This window comes from Salmo trutta, chromosome 6 (genome assembly GCF_901001165.1).
Source record: "Salmo trutta chromosome 6, fSalTru1.1, whole genome shotgun sequence".
NCBI lineage: Eukaryota > Metazoa > Chordata > Actinopteri > Salmoniformes > Salmonidae > Salmo > Salmo trutta.
Window position 1 is genome coordinate 56,151,649 of NC_042962.1, and position 24,759 is coordinate 56,176,407.

The window sequence follows — 24,759 nt, forward strand, 5'->3', positions numbered from 1 at the left end:
TATTTCGCATTCAGAATGCATTACCCGTCACAGTGAAGATACCAAAGATCACAACAGATCACATCAGCCTGTCAGTCATCAATAATTGTAGGCCTGTCAGTCATCAATAATCCAGCAGGTAATCAGTATCATCAGCAAAGAGAACTGGAAATAATTATGGGAGATTAGCTACCAAGCTTGTGTTGTTTCACAAGTCCTTCTGTGCATTTTTGTGTAATCCAAATGGGAGCTTGACTTGTAAGCTCATTTCCCAGAAGGCTTTGCACTAAAGAATGCAAGGCCATATTTCACATGTGCTCTTCCTGGAGCAGTTTTGAATTAATTGGATCTGACAGTAAAATTACCCTTTATATTACAACTTGTAAAATCTCTTTTTAACAATCTGAAAGGGGAAATAAGCACGCTATATGTACAGCACAATATGCTCTCTTCTTTTATTAAGTTTCCGCCTGTTGAAATTATACCTTTTTAAAACACTATTTTGAAGTAGGCCCATTTGCTTTCTATGCAGACTATATTCTCGACATATCCATAATTACTGATACATTAAAGTAATACCTTTTTATAGATGGAGTCAGGACATTGTGTAGCCTCGTGCAGGAATGATTCCTTGGGTCTTTCATTTCCACCTGCGAGCCAGGACTGAGGGGATATGGTTACGCAACCAAAGCCATGGCTCTCTTAACCACTGTTGACAGGATCCTGACAAAGTACGGTCGTTTAATTGAGGCTGGAGGAGGGGAGCAACGATCTAAGGGGCACTTGTTCTTACTTAGGACGGCTGTGTTCCACATTAAATGATTTTTGCCAAGTCAAGATATTTTCCAGTCACTGTAAGAGGACTTTAAGGGTAACACGCCACACCTGTTTCGGTAGAAGAGATTTCTGATTTCTCACACAAGCTCAATAGAGGTCTATTTGTTTGCCCTATATGTGGAGAGTGGCCGTTGTACCAAGTTTTATTAAGCATCCAGGCCTAATCACACAGGAAAACAAAATCATAAATGTAGCTTTCTTGGACCTTTGATTGGGGTTTAAGGTTCATCTGTGTCAACTCACACAGAAACATGTTGTTGGGCATAGACTAGTATTTAATTGTCAACATCAATCATTTGTTCCTTTCCTCAAAGTGTCTTTGTGTGGGCTGAGGGATTGTTATCCATGTGTTGTAAGTGCCATGGCTGGATGTGTTAAATACAGGAGCAACTCATACCAGATTCATGATGACATCATGCATCTCATCAAATCCCCAAAATTGGTTTACACATACAGATATCCTTGTGACAAAGGATTTGCTATTGCTACTATCCTAACCACAGGAGGCTGCTACGGGGAGGACGGCTCATAATAACGGCCGGAACGACGAAAATGAAATGGCATCAAACACATGGAAACTGTGTTTGATGTATTTGTTACCATTCCACTAATTCCTCTCCAGTCATTACCACGAGCTCGTCCTCCCCAGTTAAGGTGCCACCAACCTGCTGTGATTCTAACCAACCAATTTCCTACTAAAACCTTCAGATTGACATCTGGAACATCATCATAAAGTAGGTCTTCTACTGTATGTTAAAAAAAATATTCCGGGACTAATTAACAAACTGGGAGAAGTACATTTATGGCCGGTATCCCAGCACAGATTAAACTTTGTCCAGAACTAAAAAACATTCTCAATGGAGATTCTCCACTAAAATCATTCTTAGTCCAGGACTAAGCTTATTCTGTGTCTAGGAAACCGGCCCTCAGAATTCAAATGGAGGTTCTCTCCTTCTCATCGTTTAATATGTGTCATATAATATTATAATACTTATCTGAGCATGCAAACCACCTGTAAAACATCTCACAAACCTCCTATGAGGACACTGAAGCACTCTTCACCTCATCATCAGGCTCACATTACTATGCACAGCATAACTTTATACTCTCAAACTCTTAGCCTTAGTCAAACGTATGAAGTGAAAGAACTCCAAGGCACAGTTTGATGATAGCACAGTCCCATACTCTATATTCCAACATAAACTAATTGGGAGTTGCTTAGGCAAATATGAAGTGCTTTACTTTACTGAAGTAGTATTGAATGAGTGACAAGGAAAAGTGGTGGTTGAGGTAGAAGAAAAGTGCCACCAGCAGCCAGATAGAACAGTAGGTGCTGGTGTCTCAGAGGGAGATTTACTAACACACATTTCATTCTGACTGACCTTCCGCTGGAATGAATAGACAGCTAAAAGTCCCACAAAAAAGGTTCTTTATCAAACCATCACGAAAAAGAATACAAGCTGTTTCGGAGCCTTACACAAGCCGTCTATAAGAATCGCTGAATTGCTTGGATGGTGATGGTGCAAATTCTCTCAAGTCCTGAGAATGAGTCTCTACAGAAAATGAAGACCCCCTTGCTTCCATGACCAGTGACACCTCTTTGTCAGTCAATCTGCTTTCCTGCCCATCGGATTGGTTGATTTTCCATTTAGACGGGTCACCAATGAATGACAATGCGCTGACAATACATATAGATGTCTGGAACCATTCAAGGGCCATTCAAGGGCCGACGATATAGACATCCAGCACTACCTCATAGAAAGTCCACAGAGTCCTCTGATACCACTGTTTCATATTGAGTGACTTTTAAAGTAAACTGGGAAAGCATTACTATTCCCCTCAATAATACAGTTAGCCACAGAAGACTATATTACTGGAGCAAAGGCCAACGAAAACAGGTCGCAATAAAAAGCTAACCAGGGAGTGATGTTGAACAGAAAAGTGGCATTACACAGAGTTAGATTTCATAGACCCTTCCTCTCTTCTCATAAGTCATATTTCAACCGCTGCTGAATCCGCTGTTGTCATATCATTTTGGTTTTCCTGTGGTATTACCCACTGTTGACTTTACATGTTATTTTATTTTCTCTCGTTGGATAGTTCAAGTGTTCATAACGGTCTGGTTACGAGGCGAATGAGTGCTACTCTGAAGAGGTGCATCGGGAGGAAACCAAATGGCTGCAGGTGGCCATTTATAGCTAACAGCTTATCAAGAGCACAACTGTGTTCTGAACACAACTTCAGTGTATTCCCCCATATTCTCAGCAGTGGTTTCATCCATATGCTGCTGTGTTTCGTCACGGTTCATCAACGAGGACCCATGTTCAGACAAACCGTATTCAGAGAACCCATGTGGTTGTACAGACATTTGCTCGTCTCATGTTTGTAAGAGATCTGAGAACTCCGGCCCAGGCTGTATGTCTCAGGAGGGTGTTCAGTCAAACTCACAAACAGACATGTGTTTGATACTGGCACACAAACAGATAGCTGCCGTTGATGTACTGAGCAGAACTAGTGCCTCCTATCCTCCTCAGCATCCTCATTCATTTGCCTTTTTCTTCCTCTCTTTCTTTCCTCCTCTTCTTCGTTTCCTGACAGGGCCAATGTGCCGCCAGCGCAGGCAGGTTTTATGGCCATCAGAAACTCCAGGGGCCGCTCCTCCTTCCAGTGGAGAGTGAGTCAGGCCTGTAGGAGCCAGTACAGTCAGCAGGTCTGCCTTGGCTTCCCCGGGCCCAGCGCCAGAACTCTGGGGTTCAAAGGCTGTTATGCAATGGTGTACCTCAAGCCTCAACCCAATACCTCACAAAATACAGGGGGTTTTATGGTGTGGAGTAAATTTGTATAAAATATTTTGGAGCTGATCTGTCCTCAGATCAGTGTCATGGGGCTTTGAGAGGCACTGAGGTGCTCAGGTTGGGCTCTTTAAAGAGCCCTAGATTTTAGTCTTCCCTGTGGCTCAGTTGGTAGAGCATGGTGTTTGCAACGCCAGCATGGCGTGTGCAACGCCAGAGTTGTGGGTTCGATTCCCACAGGGGGCCAGTACAAAACAAAAAAAATGTATGAAATGTATGTATTCACTACTGTAAGTCGCTCTGGATAAGAGCGTCTGCTAAATGACTAAAATGTTTAAAAAAATGTAAATGGGAAAGCTGCCTAGGGCAGATCTGGGATCAGATTGTGTAGGGCTCTGTATGCAGTGTGCACACTTTCTAGTTCATAAAATCTTGATTCTAGAATATCTATCTCAAATACATGATTGTTCTTGTGATGCAATAATGTATCTATGCTTGACAAAACAACATTCCATTCTGTGCATGAAGAACCATATTTTACGAGTTACCCTGCAAAGCCGGAAACTTCCCAGTCCTGTTTGATTGAATATGGCCCGTCGTGTAGTGGTGTCAGATGAAAAGCATGTGGGCCTACTGCTGTTAACATTAACCATCCAGAGAGATTAGGTTGCACACCAATTCACCTCTTCCTTTCCCCAGAGAGGATTGTGTGGAGCCCAAGCAAGAATGTCAGTTGGGCACAGAGAGAAAGTCCTGGAAAAGTACTGATTCTATAGCATCCCATACGGTTTATACTGAATTAAAGTCTTGTCGTAATCCAACATTATGTAACCAACAGTTTCTCTTCATAGGGCTGTGGATAACGTGGCCTTCGTTTCCATGGTGAAGCTTCCCAAAATAAGAGCTAAGCATTCCGAGTTATGGAAACCAAGGAAACACCTGACAATCTTGTCTCCGATCATGAGCATAACAATTATGAAGACAATGTTTTCATTTAGCGGTTCCAAAAACAAAGTCTTGGAGAACAGTGAGATGAAATATCATCGCCACAATTATTTGGAGTTACATAATCAAGACTAGATAATGATATTTGTGGCAGACAACGCACCGCGCTGGCAAGTGAGATGAAATCGCATGTATCAGGTTTGTCATTTGTGGTATTGTTAGTATTTATCACACGCTGATAAGCGGGAGGCTGTAGAAAATAACAATACGTGATGATGGATTGGAGTCGTGAAGTTGGACTACCAAATTCTGAAGTTGAGGACGGGTCTTATCCAATCATGTGTTTCCCAAATGCTTCTCTCTCTCTCTCTCTCTCTCTCTCTCTGCCTCAGTATCAGATGGAGTCGCTGCCAAGAAAAACAGACATAACAGGCAAGATTTGTGTAATATTTCACAAATAAATTCCATAAACTATGTCGGCACAGGAAACAGATTATTTATGAAATGTTAGCTGCTAGAGAGTTTCTAGAGTTGTCATACTGTATCTCAAAGTCACCAAAGTCGCAGAAAACACCACAACCACATTTGACAAAGTCAAAGGAGTTCTTAGAACAATGCCATCAATAACTGACGACATTAGTCAAAAACTGGCACCCAAAGCCTGCCTAAGTAAAAGCTTTACTAACTACCTCTGTAAGAAGTCAAAGAAGCAGGTGCATAGAAATCCCACAGGTCAGGTTCAACATCAATCAATCCTAATAGCCATCCATAAAGAGAGGAACTAAGCACACAGAGAGAACGCACAGAAGCTTCTGACTGATTCAATGTCAAACCCAGGAGTTAGAGTTCGGGGGCTCTCTCTCTCTGTGTGTCCTGTCATCCTGCATTGCCAAGACACAGTGGAGTGTTACTCCTCTTCCCGAGCTGTTTGTTCTGCAGCAGCTGCCCGCAACCCTGTCCCAGTGTGTATCTGTTTTCCATGGAGCATTGTGAGCAGCACTCCGGGGGCTATGGCTGTCACAACAGGCCGTAAACCATCCACTCTGTCCTCACGTGGAGAGCAATGGGACCACTCACCATCAAGGACGGACGGACGGACGGACGGATGGACGGACGGACAGACAGACAGACAGATCCACCCACCCACCCAGGGTTGAGTTCACTAAGGGAAAAGAAAAATAGGCTTCGGACAAGTACCTTTTTCACAAACGGACTCATCAGAGAGGGATGACTGACACCTGAGAGACACAAGGACCAACACAACAACATAACAAAAACAGAGTACGAGAAGCAGTCTCGCTGAGAACACACAACATAATGATATCGTTGCTGAAAACTGGAGCCCCATAGACTTACAGTAATCTACACCAAGCAGAAAGTGTAGGCTTTCTGCCCCAGTAAATATCTAAGTCACAGTTGGCAACAACAACAAAAAACTTCTACGAAAGACGTTTCCCTCCATGATTTTGGTCTTTAAGCTGAAGATCCTTAAAGCTCTGCGGTTATAAGACATGTGAGTGGATGGTGTAGATTTCCTTCTGCCTAAACAATCCATTGAATGAATGACCCTAAAGCTGATATTATAACCATTTAGCAGACATTTTCCAAGCCTGGACATGAAATTAAACTCTTCCAGGTCTCGTAGGTCATATATCAGAGAAGGATTATGTCATACTAATAGGTCATAATAAAGTGGTTAATGGTGCATGAAATATCCTAAAGGCTAAATGTTGAATTGCATAACGTGGCCTATCCATTCTCTTCTAGACCTCCCCAAAGACAGGATGAACATCATCAGGGATTCAATAGAATACGCTTCCACAGTTTCTGTTACCATAGAGATACAGTAGGTGTTTTTAATTCTGTGCATATTACAACGTAGGAGTCACAACGGCATGGGTAATGTTGACACTAACATAATGATGAGATCTTTGAGCTTTTGTCTTTTTTCGAGGGAATCCTCAGTGGCTAAAACCATTTAGAAATGCATTAGGGGACACATTCATACTAATAGAAACACTGCATTATGTTCCTCCAGCGTTGCTGGTAAGCAACCTACTTTACTAATGTTTTCGTGAGAATGTGTGTCACCAACTTCAAACTTGGCCAGACAAAATGTCTTTGTATACACCAATTAATTTTATTTTTAGTTCAGCTGCAGTTCGTTTGTTTAATCAGGCTCTGAACAATATTCCTGCAGGCGCATCATTACACTTCCAAGTGCTTTAGAGAATGAATTCATCTTCATTGACCTTAGACGAGTGCAACAATTGACAGAAAGGCTGAGAGGACATGGCCAAACAAGGAAGTGGTGAGTGTGTCAAGGAATCGAAAGGGGATCCTTTACGTCCACTACACTGTATCAATAAACCATTACCTCTGTCAAACAACACCTTTCTCTGTGTCCATAAAGTTGGTTAGGAAAAAAACTACAAACTTGATCAAAATCATGCAGTTTCAGACTCAGACTTTTTCCCCAAAACAATCAGAGACTGGTGCTGGAAAACCAAAATAGCCCGCTCTGCATTCCTTGGACTGCCGGGATCAATTTTTTTCACACATTTGACACAACCCAGCGAGGGTTCGTTAAAAAGGTTGAAACTTTCCGTCCATGTATGGAAATGTAATCATTATGGAAATAAACATTTACACTGAGAGGCAGTAATAGTGGCTATTTTGTTACCTTATCTGGCTAGTGTGGTATTACAAGTGTGACTCTGCCAATGTGCAGAGCGTCACCTATCACTCTTTGAGAGAGAGAAAGAGAGAGAGCGCGAGGGAGAGAGAGAGAGAGGGAGGGAGAGAGCGAGAGCACCCAATGTCATGTGTTTTCCTCCTGAACTCAATGTGGTTTCTATTAGAAGTCTTATCTCAGCCCGGCCTGTTCTGAATCTGATCTGAAGACAGGCTTTTCTTTGATCCAATTCAGGAGAGGGAAAAGGAGAAAAAACCTGTTGCCTTAGGAAGGGGTTTGAAATGTCAAACTCTGACACACTGTCCCTAGAGTGAGGCCAGTGGAATATTCACTAGCAAAGGAAAAAAAAACTCACCCCAAGCTAACTCAAACCAAAACGTTACCAAATTATAACTCACGTCATGTGACCAGATAAAGACGGGAGCAGCAGCCTCCCTATTGGCAGAAGAGTTGAGCCGTTCCTTAAAAGAAAAGGTGGTAAATCCTTCCATAGCCCTGATTGGTCCACCACCCTTGTCTCCAATAACAACAGGGCCTTGGAAAAGGTAGAAGGGAAAAAGACGTCATCATGAGTGATTTATTGTTGCAAATGTTCACTGTTTTAAGAATCGCTGTCCTCACCTCAATCAGTCAATCACATGTATTTATAAAGCCTTTTTTACATCAGCAGATGTCACAAAATGCTATACAAAAACCCAGCCTAAACCCCAAACAGCAAGCAATGCAGATGTGGAAGCACGGTGGCTAGGAAAAACTCCCTAGAAAGGGAGGAACCTAGGAAGAAACCTAGAGAGGAACCAGGTTCTGATGGCGGGCCAGTCCTCTTCTGGCTGTGTGGGGTGGAGATTATAATAGTACATGGCCATTTAAGGCCACCTCACATGCAGATTGATTAGATGTTATATTGATAGTGTGCGTCGTTCCATTGAAAGGTCTGTGTTTTGTTTCGATAAGCTTCTTCAGCATACATCTACAGTTCCCTAAAAAGCAACAGCTTTTCCTTGGCAGTCTCTATCTCCCTCTCTTACTGTAGTTGCTGATCTCAGAATCATCACTTATTCTCTTCGGTTTGACAATAATTCAGTGTCTGCCTCTCTCTCTCGTTCTCTCTCACTCGCTCTCTCTCTCCTTTCTGTATTGTTTTGCAGTGTTCCCATGCTCCCCTGCTGCCTTTCAGATGTGCCCTTTGGAGGGAAATTCCAGTCATCGCCCTCGATTTGTATCAAAAATAAGCTTCACCTTCTCTCTCGCTCTCTCTCTCTCTCTCTCTCTCTCTCTAATTGGGAGATAGATCCAAGGCCATCTGTAGCAAGGTGGATATTACTCAATGGAACGCGCAGACAGAATCTCTATCAGTACCTTTACAGCCACTCTCTGCATATCCAATCAATAAAACTGCACATCTTAACATTTTGAGTTGACATTCCACTCATTCAAAAGTCTGTCAAAACATTGGCAGGACTGAATGAACACTTTTACCGTGTAAACTCAGGCTTTCAAAGTAGGCGCAAAGTCGCATGATTAAGCATGGCAAAGCTTTGTACCATCAACACACTTGTCTCCAGTGCCACCCCCTTCCTAGCAGCTAATGAGCAGCAGTGTTAGAAGTCTCTCTCTCTCTCTCTCTCTCTCTCTGCTGGAGCTCCCTGCCTGGACGTCCGCCACCAACAATACCACTCTTTCTGAAACCCAGATCACTCCACAGTCTCCATGTGGTTTCCCAATGAAACTAACTTCAAAAGGTTGCACCGTATCTGCAGCCACTTTACTGTAGCCAGTGGGCTGCTCATATGCCTCAACAAGAGACATTCGTTTCACATTATCTCAGTTTGTAAAATATATAGTAGATACTGAAGTAACATTTTCCATCCTAAACAAAGTCTGTTTTTTTAATGTTGTGTTCATACCCTCATAAAACAATACAATGATAATGTAATGATGACATTGGATCCTAATGTTGACATGAGTTTGTATGTCGTTGAGTTTTATGATTCCCTGGTGGACCTCATTCAGTTGGCTCTCTTCGGTTTGATAAAAACAGGCTTTGAAAGTCTCTGTAGTCCCTTGAATTATCTCTGTTCTAGAGCCAAACTGGCAGAAAATAGGGAAGCTCCACGTCACTACGAAGACCACACCACATCAGAAACATCTTAAGCCTTCTGATCAGGATCCAACAGTTACAAAAGGATCTGTACAGTACAGTTCCCCTAATGTTATGCAAAGACAATCAGTTCTTGTCATTACCGACCAACCAAATGACACCCGCAGTATTACATTTACGTCATTTAGCAGACGCTCTTATCCAGAGCGACTTACAAATTGGTGCATTCACCTTATGATATCCAGTGGAACAACCACTTTACAATAGTACATCTATATGTTTTTTTGGAGGGGGGGGGGGGTAGAAGGATTACTTTATCCTATCCCAGGTATTCCTTAAAGAGATTGGGGTGCCAGAGCAGCGAACAGTTTTGACTGGGCTGAGCGGGAACTGTGCTTCCGCAGAGGTAGGGAGGCGAGCAGGCCAGAGGTGGATGAACGCAGTGCCCTTCTTTGGGTGTAGGGACTGATCAGGGCCTGAAGGTACGGAGGTGCCGTTCCCCTCACAGCTCCGTAGGCAAGCACCATGGTCTTGTAGCAGATGCGCTAAGTCATCTAAGCATTGAAAATGATTTCCCCCTCTTTTTTTGTATTCTCTCAAGATGGGACAGGGTGAAATTGTTCATAACATGGTTTTGTTTGACGTTCCTTGGAGTGTGTGGGGGTGACAACAGTTGCTCTCTCAGCACTTGGATTATGGCACAGGGGAAGAAGCTGTTGTTTCAGACGTTCTTCTGTCCTCGTTGCCGGCAAAGCCAACGTGTTGAGAGATACCCCAAGATGAGTGACAGGCCAGGCACCGTGCCAACGGAAACCATGCTCTCTGTGTGTACATACACACACACACAATGTACAGTATACACACACATAAAACACACACACATGTGCATATGCATGCAATAGAACACACACATGTAATTAATTCATTCATACACACACAGGCACACAAGTAACTGCCAAAATAAAGGAAACACCAACATAGAGTGTCTTAATAGGGCGTTGGGTCACAACAAGCCAGAACAGCTTCAATATACTTTGGCATAGATTCTACAAGTGTCTGGAACTCTATTGGAGGGATGTGATATCATTCTTCCATGAGAAATTCCCTCATTTGGTGTTTTGTTGATGGTGGTGGAAAACTGTCTCAGGCGCTGCTCCAGAATCTTCCATAAGTGTTCAATTGGGTTAAAGATCTGGTGGCTGAGACGGCCATGGTATATGGTTTACATCAAACCATTCAGTGACCACTCGTGCCCTGTGGATGGTAGCATTGTCATCCTATGGGGGCATAGCCAGGGTAGCCAAAACAATGGCCTGTGTAGTATTTTTATATATGACCCTAAGCATTATGGGACTGCTTAATTAACTCAGGAACCACACCTGGGTGGAAGCACCAGCTTTCAATATACATTGTATCCCTCATTTACTCAAGTGTTTCCATTATTTTGGCAGTTACCTGTACATTCTCAATGTCATTCACTGCCTAATACACAGTCAGTTTAGCCAATAATCGTGCTCATACCCTGATTCTTCACGGTACACGTGCAGTGAGAAGGATAGCAGTAGCCCAGACCCATGCAGCCTGATTCTCAGAGCATACTTATTTTCACTGTTAAATATCAGACAAGGAAAAAGCCAATGAAGGAATGCATGTTATGAAAGAGGGGGTGCTGGGACCTGCCTGTCTGCAGAGAGGAACTGCCAACCCCCTAAGCACTTTAAGATGCACTTCATTCATTCCTTACCATGGAAACACCATGCAGGAGACAGTAAGCACTGAACAGTTCAGACCCAGACCATGTAGGCAGGAAGTGATCGGTATAAAACAAGAGGATTGTTGAATTTACTGGCTTCTGATTGGTGGATTAAGAGGGCTCTGAAAGCTGTGGGCCAATCATCACCTGTCATAGAGTTGATTCTGTACTGTATCCAATCTCCATGCAGACTGGAACCTGAACCTGAGGCTGATTTAGATGACTCTGTGTTTGTGCTCTCTGATCTTGACACACTACTACAGGTACTCCTGTGGAGGAGACTTAACACCCAGTCTACTGTAATGTCCAACCATACCTGGCCTACTGTACACTGCTTCAGTTCTTCAGTATAAGTGGTAAAGAGCCCTCTAGTGGTAGAGAGTAAGAGAGGAGATCAACACTACCAGAGTTAGTACAGGTACACTATATACACTGCTCAAAAAAATAAAGGGAACACTTAAACAACACAATGTAACTTCAAGTCAATCACACTTCTGTGAAATCAAACTGTCCACTTAGGAAGCAACACTGATTGACAATAAACTTCACATGCTGTTGTGCAAATGGAATAGACAACAGGTGGAAATTATAGGCAATTAGCAAGACACCCCCAATAAAGGAGTGGTTCTGCAGGTGGTGACCACAGACCACTTCTCAGTTCCTATGCTTCCTGGCTGATGTTTTGGTCACTTTTGAATGCTGGCGGTGCTTTCACTCTAGTGGTAGCATGAGACGGAGTCTACAACCCACACAAGTGGCTCAGGTAGTGCAGCTCATCCAGGATGGCACATCAATGCGAGCTGTGGCAAGAAGGTTTGCTGTGTCTGTCAGCGTAGTGTCCAGAGCATGGAGGCGCTACCAGGAGACAGGCCAGTACATCAGGAGACGTGGAGGAGGCCGTAGGAGGGCAACAACCCAGCAGCAGGACCGCTACCTCCGCCTTTGTGCAAGGAGGAGCAGGAGGAGCACTGCCAGAGCCCTGCAAAATGACCTCCAGCAGGCCACAAATGTGCATGTGTCTGCTCAAACGGTCAGAAACAGACTCCATGAGGGTGGTATGAGGGCCTGACGTCCACAGGTGGGGGTTGTGCTTACAGCCCAACACCGTGCAGGACGTTTGGCATTTGCCAGAGAACACCAAGATTGGCAAATTCGCCACTGGCGCCCTGTGCACTTCACAGATGAAAGCAGGTTCACACTGAGCATGTGACAGACGTGACAGAGTCTGGAGACGCCGTGGAGAACGTTCTGCTGCCTGCAACATCCTCTAGCATGACCGGTTTGGCGGTGGGCCAGTCATGGTGTGGGGTGGCATTTCTTTGGGGGGGCCGCACAGCCCTCCATGTGCTCGCCAGAGGTAGCCTGACTGCCATTAGGTACCAAGATGAGATCCTCAGACCCCTTGTGAGACCATATGCTGCTGCGGTTGGCCCTGGGTTCCTCCTAATGCAAGACAATGCTAGACCTCATGTGGCTGGAGTGTGTCAGCAGTTCCTGCAAGAGGAAGGCATTGATGCTATGGACTGGCCCGCCCGTTCCCCAGACCTGAATCCAATTGAGCACATCTGGGACATCATCCATCCACCAACGCCACGTTGCACCACAGACTGTCCAGGAGTTGGCGGATGCTTTAGTCCAGGTCTGGGAGGAGATCCCTCAGGAGATCATCCGCCACCTCATCAGGAGCATGCCCAGGCGTTGTAGGGAGGTCATACAGGCACGTGGAGGCCACACACACTACTGAGCCTCATTTTGACTTGTTTTAAGGACATTACATCAAAGTTGGATCAGCCTGTAGTGTGGTTTTCCACTTTCATTTTGAGTGTGACTCCAAATCCAGACCTCCATGGGTTGATAAATTGGATTTCCATTGATTATTTTTGTGTGATTTTGTTGTCAGCACATTCAACTATGTAAAGAAAAAAGTATTTAATAAGATTATTTCTTTCATTCAGATCTAGGATGTGTTGTTTAAGTGTTCCCTTTATTTTTTTGAGCAGTATATATACAAAAGTATGTGGACACCCCTTCAAATTAGTGAACTCGGTTATTTCAACCACACCCGGTGCTGACAGGTGTATAAATCGAGCACACAGCTATGCAATCTCCATAGACAAACATTGTCAGCTATTGTGGAAAAAGTATGCAATTGTCATACTTGAGTAAAAGTATAGATACCTTAATAGAAAGTTACTCAAGTAAAAGTTTGTTACCCAGTAAAATACTACTTGAGTAAAAGTCTAAAAGTATTTGGTTCTAAATATACATAAGTATCGAAAGTAAATGTAATTGATCAAATATTCTTAAGTATCAAGAATAAAAGTATAAATCATTTCATATTCCTCATATTAAGCAAAGCAGCAGATTTTCTTGGTTTGAAAATTTATGGAAAGCTAGGGGCACACTCCAACATTCAGACAGAATTTACAAACTATGCATTTGTGTTCAGTGAGTCCACCAGATCAGAGGCAGTAGGGATGACCACGTATTCTCTTGTGTGTGAATTGGACCATTTTCCTGTCCTGCTAAGCATTTAAAATATGAGTACTTTTGGGTGTCAAGGAAAACGTAGGGAGTAAAAAGTACATTATTTTCTTTAGGAATGTAGGGAAGTAAATGTAAAACTTGTCAAAAATATAATTAGTAAAGTACAAATACCCCAAAAAATGACTTTAGTAGTACTTCAACGTATTTCTACTTAAGTACTTTACGCCACTGATTTTCAGTAGAATGGCCTTACTGAAGAGCTCAGTGACTTTCAACTTGGCACCGTCATAGGATGCCACCTTTCCAACAAGTCAGTTTGTCAAATTTCTACCCTGCTAGAGATTCCCCGTTCAACTGTAAGTGCTGTTATTGTGAAGTGGAAGCGTCTAGGAGCAACAACGGCTCAGCCGCAAAGTGGTAGGCCACACAAGCTCACAGAACGGGACCGCCGAGTGCTGAAAATTGTCTGTCCTCAATTTCCAAACTGCCTCTTGAAGGAATGTCAGTGCAAGAACTGTTCATCGGGAGCTTCATGAAATGGGTTTCCAAGGCCGAGCAACCATGCGCAATGCGCAAAGTGCGCAAAGTGTCAGCTGGAGTAGTGTAAAGCTCACCGCCGTTGGAGCAGTGGAAACGCGTTCTCTGGAGTGATGAATCACGCGTCACCATCTGGCAGTTCGACTGACAAATCTGGGTTTGGCGGATGCCAGGAGAACTCTACCTGCCCCAATACATAGTGCCAACTGTAAAGTTTGGTGGAGGAGGAATAATGGTCTGGGGCTGTTTTTCATGGTTTGGGCTAGGCCCCTTAGTTCCAGTGAATGGACATTTTAAGGCTACAGCATACAGTGAGATTCTAGATGATTCTGTGCTTCCAACTTTGTGGCAACAGTTTTGGGAAGGCCTTTTCCTGTTTCAGCATGACAATGCCCCCGTGCACAAAGCGAGGTCCATACAGAAATGGTTTGTCGAGATCGATGTATGGAAGAACTTGACTGGCCCTGCACAGAGCCCTGACCTCAACTCCATCGAACACCTTTGGGTGAATGCCAACTGCGAGCCAGGCCTAATCGACAAATATCAGTGCCCGACCTCACTAATCGTCTTGTGGCTGAAGTCCCTGCAGCAATGTTCCAACTTCAAGTTGAAAGCCTTCCCAGAAGAGTGGAGGCTGTTATAGCAGCAAAGGGGGGACCAACTCCATATTAATGCCTATGATTTGGAATGAGATGTTTGACGAGCAGGTGTCCACATATGTTTGGTCATGTAGTGTATGACCCTACATCCAGGGTCAGATTTGTTTTCAAATCTTTGTGATTAAGAAGTAGCATGGGTGTGATAGAAAAATTGCGTATTTAGCTGGTTTGTTTGATATTAATAGTTAACAATTAATACTTAACAAATAGGAAGACATTTCTGTTCTGTTTAATTCTGTGTTTCTGTAAAGAGATGGTTTCCACTCTAGCTTCCTGCAGTTAGTCTGGGCGTATGGTCAAGAAAAAATGGCTTTTGCTAGAGATAGCTTGAGCTGACAATGACTTGGTGATAAAAACCTAAAGTTGGCATTCCATAGACAAGATGTGGTGTGTGTGTGTGTGACCCGAGATAGAGATAGCTTGGAAGAGTTTAGAACAATGCCTCATTGTCTCATCATCCTGGGATCTGGGAAACTAAGCCGGGTTGGAAGTAAAACAACATCCCGTGCAGATAACCAGGAGATGGACCAAGGTGGCTTAAAGGAAGGTTGGAACCAGTCTGACTAAGCATTTTTAGGTCCTATATAAGATCTGTTTTTTCATTTTCAGTTAGGCTCTCGGCCCAAGTCAAGACTGTTGGGTTGACGGTTTCATTATTGCAATAATTAATCGATATTGAATAAAGATGATTGTTTGAAGAAATTACAAAGTCTCTCTTACTTGATTAGAATATTCCACGACATGGGTCAGTTGTCAAAGGTCAGTAACATCCATTGTGAGATATGTAGTTTATTTGACAATTTTAGAGGAGAATCTGCCCACGGGAGATTCGGGAGGAGGAGGAGGAGGAGGAAGAGAAGGATGTACTTCAGAGGACACTGTGCAGCAGTGCTGTAAGAGTGAACCATCTCCTTCAGCACCTCCACACTCGTGGCCAAATCCTTGAAAGGGGAATGCTCACAGAGAACACATTTGTATCTTTACTTCAAACATTATCCGGAATACATGAATAATAAACGTTCCTCTCTAAGTGTGCTTTACGTTATCCTTAATAAATGAATAATAAACATTCCTCTCTGAGTGTGCTTTACATTATCCTGAATAAATGAATACTAAACGTTCCTCTCTGACTGTGCTTCCTCCTTTTAAGGATAATACATAGACAATGTTTGTGATTATAGCATCACAATTTGGAAATTCACTGCAAGGACTTGTCTTTACACTGTGTGTCTGTGCGTGTGTACAACTTCTATGGACATTTACATTTTAGTCATTTAGCAGACGCTCTTATCCAGAGCGACTTACAGTAGTGAATGCATACATTTCATTAAAAAAAATGTTTTGTGCTGGCCCCCTGTGGGAATCGAACCCACAACCCTGGCGTTGCAAACACCATGTGTTACAAACCCCATGCTCTACCAACTGAGCTACAGGGAAGTACTTTGATGATGATGTTGGGCAGGTCTAGAGCCAGGATGTGATTAGCCATGGGTAGAGGCTCTGAGCGGTGCTTCTAACACCGATCCACTCTTAAAACCTCAGCACCGTCAAAGCAAGCAAGGATGCTACACCACTCAATATCACTTTGGGTAGGACAAGCAAAAAGGGAATTGGGTCAAAATGAATTGTGACAAGGGAACACCTTTTACGTGGCCACGGTCATCGGGATATTGCTTTAAATTAAAGGTATGGCGTTATTTCAAGGGAGTGAGACAGTTAAAGCTGCAATATGTAAGTTTGTGGGCGACACAACCAAATTCACATATAAATGAGTTATAGATCCGTCATTCTCATTGAAAGAAAGTCTAAGAAGTGGTAGATCTGTTTTGTGTGCGCTATTTCTGTGCTTCCTATTCTTAAGTTTAGGTTTTGCATCTTTTACTTTCGGTTTTGCACACCAGCTTCGAACAGCTGAAAATACAATATTTTTGGTTATGGAAAATATATTTCAACAGCGGTTTAGATGGTACAATGATTCTCTACACTATACTTGCTTGTTTTGTCACATAAACTGAAATTAGGCAAACTATTAGAACTTTAGCAACAAGGAAATGGAGCGATTTCTGCATAGTGCAACTTTAAGCTAACACTTCTTTATTATAAAGAACTCTAGTCACTCCACTATGTCTTCCTGTGTTTCAAAACACAAGGAGAAGAAAACAGGAAGTGATCTGGCCCATCAAAGGGATGATTCACTTATCTATTGGCGTCATGGCATTCACATCATTGGAGAAGTACTGCATGATCACATCATTAGAGAAGCACTACATGATCAGATTTGAGCTACACCCGATGACCTTTCCATTAGTCCTGAATCCCAAGCAAATGCACAGCTGGTTGATAAATCTCCTCTTTGCATGGTAACACAACTGACGTGCATGTAGTTCAGTGACTCGACTGTGTCCCAACTGGGACCCCTTAGTAAGACTTGATAGCACTGTTTTCTATCGGTGCTATGGATACTTAGAGACTATGCGTGGGGGAGAGCTGTTATTAAAGCCATTGTGGTTTTGGAAGTAGAATGGCATAGCTAGCATATCATCCAGTGGAAGTCATTTTCTATGTCATTGGGGAGTCCATTGAATATGCCGTAATTTTCCCGTCCACGCATGGGTTCACTTGTTTGAAGGTTCCATAAATTATCTAGACAAGAAGTTGACACCCAATAGTGGAGTTGTACAGAGAAGAAGGAGAAATCAGAGGGTTATCCTTGTTTCCAGGGGGTGGAGTAAAACCACTGAAAGATCTCAGAGGGGATATGGGTGTTCCATGCAAGGGTTAGGCTAGGGATAGGCATGTTTTGTCCAAGAACACCAACAACGTTGGACTTTAATCACTGTAAGTCATTGTTACTTTAAATCATTGTAAGCCTCTACACTGAGCAAATATCTTTCTTAAGTGTGACCTTAGCTGTGTGGTAAGGTTACTTGTCACTCTGTATTTAAGTGAGCTACTGGCTATGTCCAACGCAGGCAGACTGCCAATCTCAAAGATTACCTAAACGTCAACTTCATTCAGCATGGAGGGATCTGTGTGCCAAGAATGCTTTTGCTCTGTATATTTGAGGTGCAAACAAAGGAATGTTATTGACATTGGCCACTTTACTTTCATCCCAGAACAAACCAATACTGTACTGTACAGCAACTCAATATTAGGAAGGTGTTCCTAGTGTTTGGTATACTCAGTGATATCAAGGCTTGATAAATACAGTGAGGGAAAAAAGTATTTGATCCCCTGCTGATTTTGTACATTTGCCCACTGACAAAGAAATGATCAGTCTATAATTTTAATGGTATGTTTATTTGAACAGTGAGAGACAGAATAACAACAAAAATATCCAGAAAACGCATGTCAAAAATGTTATAAATTGATTTGCATTTTAATGAGGGAAATAAGTATTTGACCCCCTCTCAATCAGAAAGACTTCTGGCTCCCAGGTGTCTTTTATACAGGTAACGAGCTGAGATTAGGAGCACACTCTTAAAGGTCTTCCCTGTGGCTCAGTTGGTAGAGCATGGTGTTTGCAACGCCAGCATGGTGTGTGCAACGTCAGGGTTGTGGGTTTGATTCCCACGGGGGGCCAGTACAACAACAAAAAAAAATGCATGAAATGAAATGTATGCATTCACTACTTTAAGTCGCTCTGGATAAGCGCGTCTGCTAAATGACTAAAATGTAAATAAAAGACACCTGTCCACAGAAGCAATCAATCAGATTCCAAACTCTCTACCATGGCCAAGACCAAAGAGCTCTCCAAGGATGTCAGGAACAAGATTGTAGACCTACACAAGGCTGGAATGGGCTACAAGACCATCGCCAAGCAGCTTGGTGAGAAGGTGACAACAGTTGGTGCGATTATTCTCAAATGGAAGAAACACAAAAGAACTGTCTCCTCGGCTCCATGCAAGATCTCACCTCGTGGAGTTGCAATGATCATGAGAACGGTGAGGAATCAGCCCAGAACTACACGGGAGGATCTTGTCAATGATCTCAAGGCAGCTGGGACCGTAGTCACCAAGAAAACAACACACTACGCCGTGAAGGACTGAAATCCTGCAGCGCCCGCAAGGTCCCCCTGCTCAAGAAAGCACATATACATGCCCGTCTGAAGTTTGCCAATGAACATCTGAATGATTCAGAGGACAACTGGGTGAAAGTGTTGTGGTCTGATGAGACCAAAATGGAGCTCTTTGGCATCAACTCAACTCGCCGTGTTTGGAGGAGGAGGAATGCTACCCATGACCCCAAGAATACCATCCCCACCGTCAAACATGGAGGTGGAAACATTATGCTTTGGGAGTGTTTTTCTGCTAAGGGGACAGGACAACTTCACCGCATCAAAGGGAGGATGGACAGGGCCATGTACCGTCAAATCTTGGGTGAGAACCTCCTTCCCTGAGCCAGGGCATTGAAAATGGGTCATGGATGGGTATTCCAGCATGACAATGACCCAAAACACACGGCCAAGACAACAAAGGAGTGGCTCAAGAAGAAGCACATTAAGGTCCTGGAGTGGCCTAGCCAGTCTCCAGACCTTAATCCCATAGAAAATCTGTGGAGGGAGCTGAAGGTTCGAGTTGCCAAACGTCCGCCTCGAAACCTTAATGACTTGGAGAAGATCTGCAAAGAGGAGTGGGACAAAATCCCTCCTGAGATATGTGCAAACCTGGTGGCCAACTACAAGAAACGTCTGACCTCTGTGATTGCCAACAAGGGTTTTGCCACCAAGTACTAAGTCATGTTTTGCAGAGGGGTCAAATACTTATTTCCCTCATTAAAATGCAAATCAATTTATAACATTTTTGACATGCATTTTTCTGGATGTTTTTGTTGTTATTCTGTCTCTCACTGTTCAAATAAACCTACCATTAAAATTGTAGACTGATCATTTCTTTGTCAGTGGGCAAACGTACAAAATCTGCAGGGGATCAAATACTTTTTTCCCTCACAGTATAGATTTGCTTGATAAAATGACATGCATTATAATATTGTAAAAAATATTTACATTTTATTACAAAAAGTGTCTGTTGGCTTTCAACCAGTAAGTCTAACATACACAACACAGACCATAACTCCAGTGTCTTGTTAATCTCTGAACTATGAGAAAACATAGAAAACACATCAACAGAGACAACGTACACATTTAACCCCTTTTTCAATGGGTTGAGGACATTTGGTTCATCAAAACATATGGATGAATACAGTCGACTCCTGATATATACAAAGGCTTGGGATCGTCATGGTTGCTTGGGATCGTCATGGATACGTGGGATCGTCATGGATACGTGGGATCGTCATGGATACGTGGGATCGTCATGGATACGTGGACTAACCAGCAGATATCAGATTTCAGAAATGAGAAAACTCAGAGAAACATGTCTTCATGGGCTATTGGCTAGGGCCAAAAGGGGTTACTAACAATCACAATTCCAGTATATCAATCTATACTCATTCCAACAGTTAAATACACTATCAATTTATGTCTACACAATTGATAATCTACAACTTTTTGCCAAAATCATGTTCAAGTAAGTACAGCAACCAGGACATTTGGTCATTTCAGTGGAGGCTATATAGCGTTAGCCTGTGCCATCCAGTCAGTACCCACTGGGCACAGATGTCAGTTCTACGTATAGTTTTGATTTACATTTGGTTGAGTTGTCAACTAACGTGAATTCAATGTGAAATCAACAAAAAATGTCACCAAGTCATTGGATTTAGGTTAAAAGTTAGGTGAAAAAAATCTGAAATTCTCTTACGTTGATTTCTCTTTTCTACTCCAAACAGTTCAACTTCATCACATTGAACTTGGGGGTTGAAATTACGTGGAAACAAAGTTGATTAAACCAGTAGTTAGTTAGTTTCCATGCAGGACAGTAGCCTTCCAGTGACATCCAGTGAACTTCAAGGGTCCTGCCAGCAGCCGCGTTACGTTTCAGGACACAACACCCCACAATGCTAACTGAAACCAAGTGAAGGCACTGAAGAAGACCATGTTTAGGGAGAACAGAGCAGGAAGGGACCCACACGTCCAAACTAACTAAGGACACAACAATTGAAGTCTGTTTGCTGTTTGTTCACAGATTTGTGCAAGTAAGAGGTGCAATGCAGCAAACCTTTTTGACAGTAACTGTATCTAGATGTTTTATGGCTAGCTAAGCAGGAGGCTAGCTCATAGGATAAGGTGATGGCTGTGATAACCGAAGAAAAAAATTAAACAACAAAAATAAAAGTATTTACACCTTTAGAAAAATATCAGGTCATAGAAACAGAGTCAGTGAGACGTTGCAACAGTACAACACATCACGCCTCATAGAGAAGACTTTTAAATATCCATCCTCTTCATCTGGTCATTCTGCAGAGTCCATCAGAAGCACCATGGCAACAAAAGACACTTTCCTCTTTCTCAAGTCAAAGACAAAGGCATGTTTCTGAATGGAAACAGAGAAGGGAGGTTTACAGCTTACATGTAGATAGTTTGTAATCTATCAGAAGGGAGTATTACAGTTTAAATGTAGATAGTTTGTAGTCTATCAGAAGGGAGGTTTACAATTTAAATGTAGGTAGTTTGTAGCTATCAAACCCAGTTATGACAGCACACTGTGGCTTAATACCATCTACAGCCAATATCGCAACAACTACACATTGCCTATCGGAATCAATGATAATATAGTACAAAACTATATTTAAGACAAGCTAAGGTTAGGCCTATTCTATGACTATTCTAGACATGTCAGGAATCAAAGAGAAAGTACCTTGAGGTTCACAGTGATCAGCTGGCTCTCCAGCATTCCTATGTTTCAGAGCTCGCTCTTCTGTCCAGCGCTCTGTCAGCACACACAACAGGAGTAGATTAGATTGAGGCTTTTGACAGTGTCCGATGTGGCTCAAAATTGCACACAAACCACACTACCGTACCCAACACTTAAACCCTGGGGATGCCTGTCAACTTTAAAATGTTATTTTTCTGCCTCGAAGAGGGATGTTTGATGCGGCCTATGAACCGTCTCCAACCCACTCCCTTCTCTTGGTCTGTTTGCCTCCTCTGACTGGCTCTACACAGGCCCAAAGACTATTATCCTTACTGGGTTTCCTTCCATCTGCCTTTCACAAAGACTCTGTCTATTCTCTTTGTACAGCAGACTGGACGTAGTATCTCTAGATCAGAAGTGTACCTGAACTGACCGTCCTAGCTGTCCCGGTTCTGACTGGCCCAAATCTTCTCCTTTTCCACTGTTTACAGCTGGGAAGGAACTTAACCAGTATCAAAGCTGGGACCGAGAGACTGAAAAACAGCTTCTATCTCAAGCCCATCAGACTGTTAAATAGCCATCACTAGGCAGCTTCCATCCGGTTACATAACTCTGCACCTTAGAGGCTGCTGCCCCATATACATAGACTTCAAATTACTGGCCACTTTAATAATGGAACACTAGTCACTTTAATAATGTTTACATATTTTTACTTTACTAATCTCATATTCTGTATTCTATTCTACTGGATTTTAGTCTATGCCACTCCGACATTGCTCATCCTAATATTTATATATTCCTTTAATTGCATTCTTTCGCTTTTAGATTTGTGTGTATTGTTGTGAATTGTTAGATACTACTGCACTGTTGGAAGCTAGAAACACAAGCATTTCGCTACACCCGCAATAACATCTGCATGTGACAAATAAAATGTCATTTGATTTGAGTATTTGGCCATCCTGCAGTGGTGTTTTTGTCTGGAACTTGATACCTGGAACAGGTGAATGACTGACGCCCCCACGGCCCCAGCTGCTTGTGTCTCTGACTTACTGAGCACTCTAGAACCTTCCATACTCTAGAACCTTCCATACTCTAGAACATTCCATAGAAAGAGACAGACTATGGTCTGCATCTCAAATAGCACCCTATTCCTTATAAAGTGCACCACTATAGACCGGGGTCCATAGGGCTCTGGACAAAAATAGTGCACTTTGTAGGGATAGTGTGCCATATGGGATGCAGACCATGTGAGCTGACACAAGGCCAGTGAAACAGAAACTCTACAACTGAATGTCTAAATAGCTCCACTAATGGTTTTGGAACAGGTAGTCTGGACTGGAGACGTTTCCTGTATAGAGGTTCTCATACTGTGTAAAGTGTGTATCCTGCTCCAGTCACACCACAGGCAAACAGACAGGCCAGGCCAGACAGAAAGGCCTCCTGTGGTCTGCTGCGTTCTAGTCTGCTCTGTTCCCTTTCCAAGGTCTGGGGTGACCATGACCATACAGAGGACGTGTGTCCTGTCTTGTCCTCCCAGCCCCAAGGTAAGGAGAGATTTGACAGTCTGAACCCTGGCTCACCGCTCAGCACTAACCACTCAGCACTACGCCGAAAGTACATAATCTCCAGCTAGCAGGAGGTTTAGTGTATCAGGTGGGCCAGCCTACTGTAGTCTGGATATACCCACTTCAATTTACCATCTGTCAGACAGACAGACAGACAGACAGACAGACAGACAGACAGACAGACAGACAGACAGACAGACAGACAGACAGACAGACAGACAGAATTCACACAGACAGACAGTAAGAATACAGCAGCAGCAACTCACACTTGATGCTGCCGTACAAAGTCTGCAAACTGACGGTCTTTGGCACACAGCTCAATTATCCTTAGGCGGTCCTGAATTTGCTATGAGAGAGGGAGAGGGAATGAGAAAGAAAGAAAGAAAGAAAATGTGGGGATGTGGGGATGTGGGGGTAGAGAGATGTGGGGGTAGAGAGAGAGAATAATGTGGGAGGAAAGAGAGTGAAAGAGAGAGGGGAGAGAGGTGTGAGAGAGAGAAGAGAGAGAGGTAAGAGAGAGAGTTAAAGAGAGAGGTGGGAGAGATGTGTGTGTGAGAGAGAGGGAAGAGAGAGAGTGAAAGAGAGAGAAAGGAGAGAGGTGTGTGAGAGAGGAGAGAGGAGAGAGAGAGAGAGAGAGAGAGAGAGTAGATAGGGAGAGAGAGAGAGAGAGAGAGAGAGAGAGAGAGAGAGGCGAGAGAGGTGTGTGTGAGAGAGAGAGAGAGAGAGAGAGAGAGAGAGAGAGAGAGAGAGAGAGAGAGAGGCGAGAGAGGTGTGAGAGAGAGAGGAGAGAGAGAGAGAGAGAGAGAGAGAGAGAGAGAGAGAGACGGTTATGCAACATTAGGGGTTGATGTAAGGCCGGATGGATTTGTGATGGTTTCCATACTGCCTGCCCAATGCTGTTGTCTGGGCTAGCACTCCTCTTCCACCATAAGCACTGAGGCTAAAGACTCAGGGTGAAAATAGAATCTCATACACACGTGTTACGGTGCCTTATTTAGACCTAAAGTTGATTGTTGATAAAGCTCTCTGGTAACACTTCATGTTACCTAGGTCCTATACCGCAATACTACATGTATGTATAATGTACTCCAGTGTATAATTACCATATGAGTACTAACAGTTTCACAGTACTTTACACTTTAGCTCTAACCTTCTTGTATTTACTTGAAAAAGATCTTTAACAATGTTAAGACCCTTGGAATGATCTGGAATGATGTCTCTAGAAATCCCCCAGAGAGCCAGTCTGTTGCCAACTGTCTCTGTCTCTCTCTTACAGTCCTCCCAGCAGTCAACCACTCAGACAGCCTCTACGTACCTCTCTGGTGAGCTCGGAGTTGTCATAGATTTGGAGTATCTCGTCACTGCAGAAGTCCACAGAGGTGTCTGCGCTGCCCGTACTGTGGTGCGGCACGTCGTCTTCGTACCGTCTGTAGTACTCTGCCGTGGCCACATCACTCTCATACATGGGGTTGAACTTGGTGGCTCTCTCTAAGGATGGCAAACTGTCTCGATCTCTGTGAAACAGGTAGGAGAGGGGCATCGTTATTAAGCATGCCCCTTTCAAAAATGTAGAACTAATAACAGATTTAGCCCTTGGTTCACTCCAGACTTGACTGCCCTTGACAAGCACAAAAACATTCTGTGGCGCACTGCACTA

General features: G+C 43.3%; 1 protein-coding gene across 1 annotated transcript in view; it reads right to left on the minus strand.

Moving 5' to 3' along the window:
* Nucleotides 1-19,771: 19,771 nt before the first annotated feature.
* LOC115195166 (titin-like) overlaps nt 19,772-24,759 on the minus strand; it is a 34,149-nt gene continuing 29,161 nt past the window's right edge. The window contains exons 17-20 of the mRNA XM_029754965.1: nt 24,418-24,616; nt 23,369-23,448; nt 21,541-21,612; nt 19,772-21,216 (exon numbers count right to left, since the gene is read on the minus strand). Coding sequence (XP_029610825.1) covers nt 21,579-21,612; nt 23,369-23,448; nt 24,418-24,616 — 313 coding nt within the window. The 3' untranslated portion in view covers nt 19,772-21,216; nt 21,541-21,578. The remainder of the gene's footprint in view (nt 21,217-21,540; nt 21,613-23,368; nt 23,449-24,417; nt 24,617-24,759) is intronic.